The 12,695-nt window shown below is 35.4% G+C and overlaps 1 protein-coding gene across 5 annotated transcripts in view; it reads left to right on the top strand.

Annotated features, from left to right (window-relative positions):
• CDK8 (cyclin dependent kinase 8) overlaps positions 1-12,695 on the top strand; it is a 136,964-nt gene that overhangs the window by 64,742 nt on the left and 59,527 nt on the right. For all 5 annotated transcript variants that reach the window (XM_063102045.1, XM_063102042.1, XM_063102041.1 and 2 more), the window contains exon 2: positions 12,211-12,286. In XM_063102045.1, the coding sequence (XP_062958115.1) occupies positions 12,263-12,286 (24 nt within the window). In that variant the 5' untranslated portion in view covers positions 12,211-12,262. The remainder of the gene's footprint in view (positions 1-12,210; positions 12,287-12,695) is intronic.

Genomic DNA, 12,695 nt, shown 5'->3' with positions numbered 1-12,695 from the left:
AAACTGGATATTCACATGCACAAGAATGAAGGGAGACCCTACCTAATACCATATTCAAAAGTTACCTCAGAATGGATTAAAAACGTAAATGTGAAACCTACAATAAACCTCTTAGAAGAAAACATGGGGCAAAACTTTTATGACACTGGATGTGGCAATGATTTCTTGGATACAACACCAAAGGCACAGGCAATATAAGAGAAAACAGACAGATTGGACTTCATGAAAATTTTAAAATTTTATGTATCAAAATTTGCTATCAACACAGTAAAAAGATGACCCACAGAATAGGAGAAAATACTTCCATATCACATATCTGATAAAGGATTAATAATCAGAACATTAATAAAGAGAACTCCTAAAACTAAATAAACAACTAAAAAACAAGCAACCTGATTAAAAAATGGGCAAAGGACTTGAATAGACATTTCTTTAAGGAAGATATACAAACGGCAATAAGCACACAAAAAGATACTCAACATCCCTAATCATTAGGAAAGTACAAATCAAAACTATGATGAAGTACCACCTCACACCCATTAGGTTGGCTGTTATCAAAAGAAAGAAGGAAAAATAGAAAATGACAAGTGTTGGTAAGGATGTAGAGAAATTGGAACCCTTGTGCACTGTTGGTGGGGAATGTTAAATGATATTAGCCACTGTAGAAAACAGTATGGTGGTTCCTTAAAAAGTTAGAAAAAGAATTACCATATGATATAGCGGTTCCACTTCTGGGTCTTTACCCCAAAGAATTCAATGCAGGGTTTCAAAGATACATTTGTACACCCATGTTTATAGCAGCATTGTTCACAAAACGGAAACATTACAATGTGGAAACAGCCCAAGTGTCCATTGAAGGATGAATGGGTAAGCAGAATGTCGTTTGTATATAAAATGGAATATTATTAAGCTTTAAAAAGAAAGGAAATTCTGACATGTGATACAACATGAATGAATTTTGAGGACATTTTGCATAAGTGAAATGAAATGAGCCAGTCACAGAAAGACAAATACTGTATAAGTCTGTCAAAATCATAAAGACAGAGAGTAGAATGGTGGTTGCTAGGACCTGAGTGCATAGGGGGATGGGAAGTGAGTGTTTAGTGGGTAGAGTTTCAGTTTCACAAGATGAAAGGAGTTCTGAAGGTGTGGGTAGTGGTTGCACAGCATTATGAATATATTTAATACCTCTGAACTGCAAATTTAAAAATGGTAAAGACAGTAAATTTTATGTTGTGTATTTTACCACAATAAAAATTTTTGGAAAAAAAGTGATAATGTGTGTCATAAGCTATGTAAACAGTGTAACTATGATACATTTTTTCATTATGAAACACCTGTAAGATTGTCCTTATGGCCTTTTGAGTTTATGAGTATCGTGGGCAGTCAGTAACCTAAATATACTAAGAAATTATCTCTTCTTCCTCCTCTTCCTCTTTAATATATACATGTTTATCTGTGTGTATATCTGTATATATTTCTCTCTGTGTATGTTTCTATGCAGATATATAAATGTCTATATGTGTATATATATATTTATATATGTTGCTTATTTTTATGTATTTACGTGTGTATAAATATATATACAGAGAGAAAGCATATATACATACTCTATATACATACCTGCAGATATGTACGTATTTATATAATTTCAGAGTGCATGTGGTATGGACTTTAACATGTAAAGTTCTTACTATCTTGACATATGGAAAGTGCTTGGTAAATGTTATCATCATCTGTGGGAATCCCATTCCTGGTCTTCTTGCCAGGAATTCCCACCGCTTGAGCATTCATGTGAAGAGAAATGGACTTTTTGGTATTTTGGAATATTAGAGGCAACGATGTAGTTCTGACTCTTGGGAAATTACTCTGTTTTCTCCCCTCTGATGACACTGAATTTGATTCAAGAACTAGGAGAAATCAGGACTTACAAATCTATTACAATAATTTTTTTTACAGAATGGTATGAAGTTCTCAAATGTAAAAGGTTAATATTAATATTGCTGCAGGACTTAAGTTCCTCCAGTCTGGCATGACCCTGCCTTGTGAGGAGAGACTCACTAGCAGCTGATGCACCCTTCAGCCCCCATCCACTGCACTGCAAGGTATAATGCATCTTTTCTTACTCTGTGTGGCCACCGCACGTCTGGTAAAATGTTACATATTTACTTAATTACAGCCAGACATTGATCTATCTTTATCTTATGTGTAACTGGGGGTGGGGTGGTGGGTGGAAGGAAGCAGGGGAAAAGAGGCAGGTTTCTTGCCACTTTTTAACTCAAATGAAGCACTGCACCTATATCTGGAACTATTATTAGGCAGCCATGAAACCACTTACTGTTTTCACTCTTGCTTATTTCTGTGTTGAAAGTAGCGAAATTTATAGTTTTGGAACTTGTTATTTGACTCTTTAGTTATTGACATTAACTTCCTAAGTAGTTTTCTTGCCTTGAGTCTTGATCCCTTCCAGTGTGTGCTGCTGTTCCATGATCCTTCTGAAAGTCTAAGTCTAATCGGGTCTTGTTATTTTATTGTGTTTAATACTGTGAAATATCTATGTAGTTCAATTGAAATTTGGAGAAATTTTACATAACTTTGGTGTTTGCCAAATTTAACTCTTCTCCCATTATAATTTTTCCCTCCAGAATTTTAGGAAATTTTACTTGCCTATTTTGATAGTGGTAGTTCCATTTAACTGGTTGGTTGGTTGGTTGTTTTGTTTGTTTTTTGGACAGTTGGTACATAGGATTAAGTGGAACATACTGCTCAATGCATGGTATAATATCATTGTCCGTCTGTACAAGGCCCTATATTTTTCTTTGATATTCATTCCCTCATGTCTGTCTTAGTCTGTTTGGGCTGCTATAACCAAATACCCTATAGTGGGTGGCTTAAACAATAGACATTTATTTCTCCCAAATTGTTTCCTGCTTAGGGCTCTCTTCCTGGCTTACAGATGACTGCCTTCTCACTGTATCCTCACATGGTGGAGAGAGAGACAGCAAGCAAGCTCTTTGGTATCTCTTCTTGTAATGGCACTAATCCCATCATGAGGACCCCCACTCCCATGGCCTCATCCAAACCTCATTACCTCCCAAAGGCCCCAACTCCAGATACTATCACGTTAGGGGTTTAGGGCTTCAGCATATGAATTTTGGGGGGACTTGGCACTGTTCTGTTGTCTTCTTCGTTATAATAGGCCCCTATTCTCATTTATTCAATGTATGACCTTTCAACCCACTTTCCAACCCAAATATCTTTATTTACATGCTTGTATCCATGAAAATAATGTTTCTGTGTGTGATTTTAAATTTTTATATAAAGAACTGTTTGGTGTAAATCTCATCCCTTCTAAAATTTTTCTTTTTCTCCTATACATAGACCCAGTTCATTGTTTTTGACCCGTATTCTTTTTACATGCATGTACCTCATTACTTATCTAGTCCCAGTTATGCACACCTGGTATACCTCTATCTACTTGCATCTACAAATATGTCACTTTTTGTAGCTTATGAAACCTTCCTGAGGTATATAATCAGGAGAGACATTGCTGGTATTGGAAATACACAAACTTAATATCACTATGCCAGATTGGTCTGTAAAATGTTTGTCCTGGTTTATACTCTTAGTAGTAGTGCATGAGAAATGGTAACCTTACCAGTTTTAATGAGAACCATTAAGTGATGTTAAATATTAGTGTTAAAAGTTACTGGAAATAATTATATGGAGTGCAAGATTGAGAAGTTATATTTATTTCTTTAAATAGAAAAACTTTTGTAGCCATATCTTTGTTTATAAATTGAAGTTTTATATTGTGTTACTAATGATGCAGTAAAGCCTGTCTATGTGAGAGGCAGAGTTGCAATGCAATGACTTTAGGCCTCATCCTGTTTAATTTTTCAAAAATGAGCATTTATAACATTCTTTACAATTACTGAGTTGTTGACAGAGTAGAAAGTAACTTTGATTTGGTGGCTATATTGCTAGAAAGACAGAATTTTAAAAGGTGGATTAAGGACCAAATGATGTTTTTAGGGTTTCTTAATAGCACATCACTCTTGAGAAACTTATTCATACTAACACTCGGAGTATAACACATGAACATTTTAGAAATGTTCAGGTGCATTCACATGCTGAATGCAGTTAACAAAAATATGTTTTGGGCCAGTAGAAATAAATTAAGCAGATGTGTGAAATAGTAGGAAAGACCAGTGATTTGGGAGAAAAATATTTTTGTACATTAATTTCTGTTTTTAGTGTTGCCCATTTCTTCTAGTGTGAATGTTAAGGAGAAAAGAGTAATTATAAATGACCAGTGTCAAAATATGGTTCTTGAAGTGAAGATGTAATGAGTATAATTTTAATCTTAGAATTGTTAAGAAAAATGACACTTTGAGAAGATGATTTAAGAAAGATTGATTAATAAGTAGTCTGGTGGAAAACCTCCACATTCTAGTTATGTCTGATAATGTACTATGATTTTATAAATGAACCGACAGGAAAAAACCAAGTTTCTTTCAGCCTCCAAGGCAAATATTTTTTAAAGCTCTGTGTAGCTGTTTCTCCAAACAAAGTAAAGATGAGTTTGAAGTATGAGCGCTCATAAGTTGTCTTGAATTTCATGAAATAATGCAGAGGAGAGGTATTCATTGCTTAGGTTTACAAGAAGCTTAGTAACTTTTTGGAGCTTGGCATCCAGAGCTGCCAAGAAACTTGAAAGTAATTCCTGTTGGATCTGTCTTGTTACTGCCATATCTCATTGTCAAGCACAGGAACTCCCCACAAATTGCCATGATATTGTCTCAAATCTAGAATAAGTAGTTCTAGATAATCTAATAATCTTTTGAATAAATTTATTTCATTAACCAAAAAGTTAACTTGTTGATTTCATTTGTCAAAATGATCAAAAGAGCAGAACATGTTAATATGGCAAGGGACCTTAAAATACAGCATGGCTAGCTAGAATGTGCTCTTTCAGATTTTACCCAATTTAAATGAAAGGAAGTGTTTCAGTTTGCTGTAATGCATTGTAACCTAGTGTAAGATTATTGGGCATGGTAAATGATAAAGGCCACCAGGAATGCACCTAAAGTCAAAGTTTATTAGCCTGCTATAACAAGGGTGCTGAAGTCCATCTTCAGCGAGGGGTGGGTACCCGAAAAAGGATGAAGAGGGTCGGCGAAAATAACAAACACAGATGGAAACCTCGATGCATCAATATGCATGTTCTCTCTCTGCGGGCTGTCAGCGTGTTGCAGCTGGAGCCCAGCAGAGCATGAGACAATGCCTTTTATTTAGATTTTTCTCTGCAGGGGGGTTTGGGTTAAGCTTAAATCAATAGTCCAAAAAGCAGGGAGGAAACTTTTTTAGAGGTCAGCCAGTCCTTTCCTTTTGTCAGCATGTCTCAGGTGATCAACTCGTGCTTCTTTTTCCTGGAATCAGGTTATCAGATCGAAACCATCCCTTCATTGTCTTGAAGTTATCTTGTGACCTTTTTCTGTTAGCAAGCTTTGGTTAATATCCACCCTATTAACAGGGTGGCAGCTATTTTGTAGATAACCTATATCTATTCTTAAATGTAAATACAACTTTGCTAAAAGGAAAAATGTTAACATTTCTGTGGCCCTGTAATCTTGATCTAAATGTTAAAGTGTCCTTGTGCACAGTACCATCCCTCACAAAACTAGGTGTACTCTCTTATTCTTCTAAGATCTATTTTTGCAGGTTTAATAATTTTGCAGCATATATTTTTATCCCAACACCTGATTCTTAATGATTTATTTAAAACTGGACACCACCAAGTAAGGGGGGGTTCTACAGTTTCGTTCCCATATACCTAATTTGTCCCAATCATATAATTTCCCATTAATACCAACCATTCTCTTGCCATTAATATAATCTCCAGTAAATGATGTTTGCCAACTTACATCATATTTTGGACGTCCCCTAGGGGGATACCAAATTTTTCCTTTCCCTATTTTATATCCCATGTAACCATTTACCCAGGTGGTGGGAAGAGGATGGGGACTTCTTTTATTTATTAATTTCTCTGGTAAAGGCAATTGCTCGTGATTAATTGTGACCGATGTTTTTGAAACATCCATTGGCATAATTAATTGACTCAAAAGGGACAATTTGGAATTGTTCAGTCTTCCCGGATCTTTGGTGGGACTATCTAATTTTATGACAACAACTGTTTGTGTGTCATTTTCTGCGTCTTTTGGAAACTCAGGAAACTGCCATGCTGGCCAAAACATCAAAAGAGAAAGTAAAAGCAGTACCACTATGCCAAGGCAGAGATCCTTACAGCGAAAGCAAGTGCTCATAGCCATGGTCCTGCCAGCAGCTCTCCCTCTAGCGGCCTTGCCAACTCGGAGAGGGCAGCCCAAGCTATTTCTTTCAGGACTCCGCCATGGCGTGGACCACACCACAAGGGAGAGCTCACGCCAAAGGAACAGTGAGGTATCTCTGTAAGAAAAGAGCAAGTGTTTTATAGGGTTTGGACTTAGGCTGGGTGATTCCAAGGAAAGACTAGGGGAAGAAGACCAGCTCTGGCTTGGATACTTTCATGAAGTGAGGTCAGTTTTGTAATTGGGCACCTCAGCATTCTGTTTAGGAATAGGAGCAGTGAAGCAGAGCTGAGGACTCATTGGGAAGAAAGAAGTAATCACTTATAAAAAGGGCCATGTTTGTCATTTTGCAGCTGTGGTGTAGCCTTGGGCAAAACTTTGCTTCCTGTTGTCCTTGCTTCTGGCCTTGCCAGTAATCTGTTAAGGATATCATAATCTGATTATCATTAGGGCTTCTTTTCACTTTCTCAGTCCCTAGATTTTGACTAGATTCAGTCATTCAGATCATTGTTCTGTGAAATCCAGATCTTTGTCATTGCCACAGTTCCATTGATCAGAAGATTATTCAGCAAACCTAATCTGTTGTTGGACTAAAGTCAGTTCTTTACTTATGCTTTTTGTTGTTGTAAGTTTAGCTATTGAATCATCTGAAGCAAAAATGGTTGTGCATATTTAAGACTCTGGAGATCTTATTTGAACACTATGGAACACTAGCAAATGCTGAGAAACTATTAACAGAGTTCGTTGTTCACTTCTAAGCCAAAGCCAAGGTCCCCAAGTGTGGTATTAGTGTCGACAGAAACTTTCCTAGGTGTGATATCATAGAGGTTCTCTGTCCTGTTTACTATTTCTAGTTTTCTACTTGAAGAAATGCTCAGTAGGTAGAGTGTAATTGCCCAGTAATTAGAGTGAGCCAAGTTACTCTCAAAAGCAAGCGGCTATAATCTCAACCATTGTTTTGATTGCTTATTCTAGTGCAATCATGAGCAAACTGTGGCCTATTAGATTCATACGGGCAGTAACTAGGGACATACAGACCAATATTATGAATAGGAGTCTTATGGGTATTGTTAGAGGTAACAAATGTCTGTTAACAATTCAGAAATTTAAACCAGCAGAGAGGTCCTGGCCATCTAGATCTTGTTCCGTGGATCCCGGGTGGAAACTCTCTCATGCTTCCTGATCCAGAGGTCTTCAGTAGAAGCTGAATCTATCTCCAAGATCATCTTCTTTTCAAAGATTCTTAAGAATCCTCAGTTTGGGGTGTCTGGCTGAGACAGACTTTTAGTAATTTGAGGATGTGTTGTGCCACTGTGATTGAGAGCTATGGGGCCAAGGAGTTTTACTGCTGTATTGGATGCTAACAGAATATGGCAAAGTCATTTCCATGGAGTGTTCAAGTGCAGTCTTTCTCTAATAATGTTTCAAAAATAGCCAGCTACCTAACCTGAGAGCATATAGAGCTGATTAAGTATCTAGCAAGGTAAGATAGTTGTTTCTATCAATGGTAAGATTGAACAGCTCTGGAAAATTATTATGTTAATCAGAATTGTTAGAATGGATCATATATTGACATATTATAGACAATTGGTTTATAAAGATTCAGTCAGTGATTACCTTGGGAGTTAGAACATATTATGAACTGGGAACTTTGACAGACTTGCACAGCTCTTTGATTTCTAACATCAAGTGTACTATGATTGTCCCTAATTGACAAGAATATTGAAGCCCAGAAACAAAAATCAATTTGAAACAGTTGTTGTACTGGTTTGTATGAGCAAGAGTCTGTCTCTTCTCAACTTAAAGTGCATAATCATTGAACATATATCCATTAATATATTTTATTTGCATACAACTGATTTACGGAGCCCAAACTTCTTTTTAGATCTGTCAAGTAAATTAGTTTAGAAACAAGAGTTTTGACAACAGTTTTGGATTGAATAACATTTGAAGAATGTTGATCAAATCTATTTCTATTGTTTTTTCTTTCTTAAGATGAACAGATCTTTGTGTTACTTGGTGGTTAATAAAAAATCAAAGGTATTCTAGGTATGAAATATATCTTATCTGTTTTATTACTCTGGATTTGGGACCTTAATTCACAAAGTGCAAAATCAAGAAGAGTTTTAAATGATAAAGTAATTGCGAAACTAAGTCATGGTATCCAAAGGTAAGAAATAGTTTTAGGCAATATTTGAAAATATAGCAATAAGAACAATAATTGTTGTGACCTTTAATTGTTTTAAATAACGAAATTTTATTAAAAATGGTTTAAAATATGGCTAAAGCCCAGGAATATTTATTTACGAGCCCCCCCCCTTTTTTACTTTTGCATTTTTTCCCCTAGTTGGGAATACTGTAGTCATGAAAAATACCAAAGATATCACACCAAAGCAAGTTAGCTGGTCAGTTCACATCACTAAAGCATTGGAACCAAACTGGTTTATTATCTTGCACAATAATTGAGATTTTATTCCATAGTCCAGCATTCTCACAGACTTTTCCCCTTAATAACCATCAAAACTCAGCATGTAGTGACAGTTTATGGTCTGCTTCAAAAATATAACATAATTAAGATAATTAAATCTTAAATTTAACTTATTAGCCTTTATGTAATTCGCAATTTTTACTACACAACTAAGCACAATGACTAGTTCAGCTGTTTTGTTTTATTTCTTTTTAAAGCATGCCTTTTTCCATGTGTACTGATTTACATTCTGGTGCAAGCTCCTTGACTTCCAGGATGTTTTTCCTAATATTGAAGCTGAAAATGTAATTCTCCAGAACAGACTCCTACATAGAACTTAAACTACAAACCACAATGTAGTCAGTATTTAATGATTTTATATAATGTAGAGCTAATCTAGAACTTGTAGCTTCAAAAACTGGTGTTGAGACCAAGGGTCTCCTGGTTCCTGATCCTTTCTAAGTGACTCATTACACATCCCCACTGGAAGCTTGTACAATATACTGTTTGGCCCCACTTTTCTGCAATATCTAGATATTGTGTCTTGGGGTAGGTTTGTTTTCAGATATTTGTGATGGGAACTCAGTGGACCCTTTCAGTTTTGCAAATCATGTCCTTCAGTTTGGGAAGTTTCCTTGAATTACTTCGTAAATTTCATTCTCTTTTCTGAAGCTCCTAATTATTTGGCATTGGATCTCGTGGACTGCTCCTCAAACTTCCTATTTTTCTTTTACACTTCTCTATTTTGTCTTACTGTTCTGTGTTCTAGGATATCTCTTCCACTTTATCTTCCATCCAGCCAATTCTCATACTCTCAATTCTCTGCCTTTGGAGGATTTTGCTGTGTGAATTTAATTTCTTCACTGTCAATGTCTGATTCCATTTTCTTGAGTACTCTTAATCTCCTACTATTTCTCCATTTTCTTTCTAGTTTCCAGATTTGTGTGCTGTCCTCTCTCCCATTTTTTTATCCTTATGGGTTTATGTCTTTTAAAAATTCCCTTTACTGTAATTTCAGGCGAATTTTAAGAAGCAGTGAAATTTGGTATTTTTGATGTGTGTGTTTAGTATTCTCTTCTACCAAAACACTACTCAGTTTTTTAACTACTCCTTTGCAGCCACTTTATATTTTCGTCCTACTCCTTCAATTTCTTAAAGGCATGATTCATCACGGTTCTGTACTCTTCTTTTTGGTCTTCTCACACAACACACTTTCCCTCAGCTTTTTTTTTTTCAAACGTAATATTTTCTTCTTAGACTCATTTGTTTTATATACCCCTTGAAGTGAAGTACATACACTCTGCACTCCTATTTGGAGACAGGTGGCATAAAAGACCTCATCCAGTCTTGCCTCCGCCTATTTCTAAAATGTCATCTGTCCTCAGGGCTGTCGCTGGTAACCCCTTCTTTGTGGCAAGTAGTACTGGCTGCTCCTCTTTGCCATTCTCTGAGCATGCCAGACCCTTTCCATGCTTCTGTAGTTTTGTAGATACTATGTCCACTTCCTGGCATGTTTTATACTAATTTCTTTCCCCAACACCCCCCTCTCTTTCTGACAAACTTCTTAAGGCTTAAGAGTTTAGGTTTAAGTAGAGTTTCTGAAGCTTTCTTTCATATGGCTTTAATTTTTCAAGATATAGTTGGTTGTTCCCTCTATTTATAGTACTTAGAACAATATATTGCAGCTACTTATTCATATAATCTGGATACTTCCACTGGATCGTTGTTGAAACTACAGAACAAATCTTTTTCCTCTCCTGTGTGACTTTTACTAAAAAGTATGAACCATGTTGTATTATGATGGTAATTACATTAGGTGATTTTCAAGGGGAGGTTGCCTTTTTTATAATGAAATATCTCTTCTTAAGTCAATTGATTATTAATTCTCCTCCTTGTACATTTCTTTCTAATAATTTACTTTTTAAAAAATTCGATTTATTTGTAAGGGTTCCTGTAGGATTTTTTTTTAATTTTAACATTTATTCGTACATATTTGTGGGGTACAGTGTGTTGTTTCAGTACATGCATGTACTATACATTGATTCATTTAGGGTAGATAGCATAGCTTTGTACCCATTAACCCACCACTTCCCCTTCTCTCAGGCCCACCTCCCCGCAGCCTCTGGTAACCATTATTCTACTCTCTACTTCCTACTTCTATGAGAACCACTTTTTTTTTTTTTAGATTCCACATGTGAGTAAGATTATGTGGTATTTGTGTTTCTATGCCTGGCTTACTTCACTTAACATGATGGTCTCCAGTTCTATCCATGTTGCTGCAAATAACAGGATTTTTTTTTATAGCCGAGTAGTATTTCATTGTATGTATATACAGATTTTTTTTTAATCCATTCGTCTGTTGATTGGGCATTTACGTTGATTCAGTCTCTTGGCTATTATGAATAGTATTGCAATGAATATGGGGAGTGCAGGTGTCTCTTCAATTTGTTGATTTTGTTTCCTTTGGGTATATACCCAGTAGTGGGATTGCTGAGTCATAAGATAGTTCTTTTTTTAGTTTTTTGAGGAATCTCCACACTGTTTTCCATAATGGCTGTATTAATTTCCTCCGAGAAGTCTTTGCTTGGGTCCTCCACCAAAGTAACCTTTGGAAATCATTGTGATTTGTAGTTGCTCTGTTATAGCATTTATATTGTATTATAGTGGATTAGTTATTTATCTATCTAGGCAAATAGACACAAAAAGCTCCATAAAAGAAGGAACCCTATTGTATCCCCAATACCTAGCATAGTTCTGGATACATGTGAGCGCTCAGTAAACACGTTGAGTGAGACTCTTTGAAGATATTTGGGGATGACTTATTCTTAAATTATTTGTTATCCGATTATGATGACTATAACATGTTTTGAATTTTAACCATTTTTTGCTTTAGGAATGCATTCATTTCTAACTTTTTTTGACCCATGATATCTGAATGAGTTTTAGTAAGCAAGTTTCTGTGTGTGTGTGTGTGTGTGTGTGTGTGTGTGTGTGTGTGTGTGTGTGTGTGTGTGTTATATACATGTTAAAGTAGAAGGAACCTATTACTGGAATTCAAAAGCTGTGTATCTGAATCTTTGTTTTCCACAAATAACCATAGCACCTTGGACAAGTGTTTTTATTCATTTGAAGCTAACTTCCTTCATCAAATAATGAGATTGGACTAAGTTATCTTTTTTTTTTTCCTTAGTTTTTGCAACTAGCTGGAACAGGGATTAAATGGACAAAGTTATGTAAAAACTTTTTCCTGTATGATATTATGTGATTATATGTGAAAGATGTCAAATGTATATTAGACGTGTGATTTATATTTATTTATATTTTGCTTTATTGAAAGTGCATATAAATGTAGATTTATCTGTATATTAAAATAACTTTTTAAATTTTTTACAGGAAGGATGATAAAGACTATGCTTTAAAACAAATAGAAGGAACTGGGATCTCCATGTCAGCATGTAGAGAAATAGCAGTAAGTGAAGCTGTTTTTATCCTCATTATTTTTAACTGACTTATGAGTGTCAATTATGTAAGTCTCTGTGTTTTATTTGTCACATTAATTGAAAGTCAATGAATATTTTTCATGTCAACTATCTATAGAAAAATATATTTGTTTTTTAAGGAGAAGTAAAGGGGGCATGTGACTCTAGCAAAAATCCTATGTAAATTTATTTATTTGGGGTAAAATTAACCTCAGTTGTTATAAATATATAGTTTTCCAATAAATGTCACTAATAGTTAAGGATCCAGTTGTTATTTCATTGAGTGCAGTAAAAGTGGTATGTTAGTCCATATAAAATTAATATTCTATTTTAATAGGATGGGATTAATGTCATTACTTATGTCAAATTAAAATGAGATCGTATTATTTGATTTTCATT

Source organism: Cynocephalus volans, chromosome 7 (assembly GCF_027409185.1).
Source record: "Cynocephalus volans isolate mCynVol1 chromosome 7, mCynVol1.pri, whole genome shotgun sequence".
NCBI lineage: Eukaryota > Metazoa > Chordata > Mammalia > Dermoptera > Cynocephalidae > Cynocephalus > Cynocephalus volans.
Note: the sequence above shows the minus strand (reverse complement) of the source record. Positions and strands in the feature narration are given on the sequence as shown.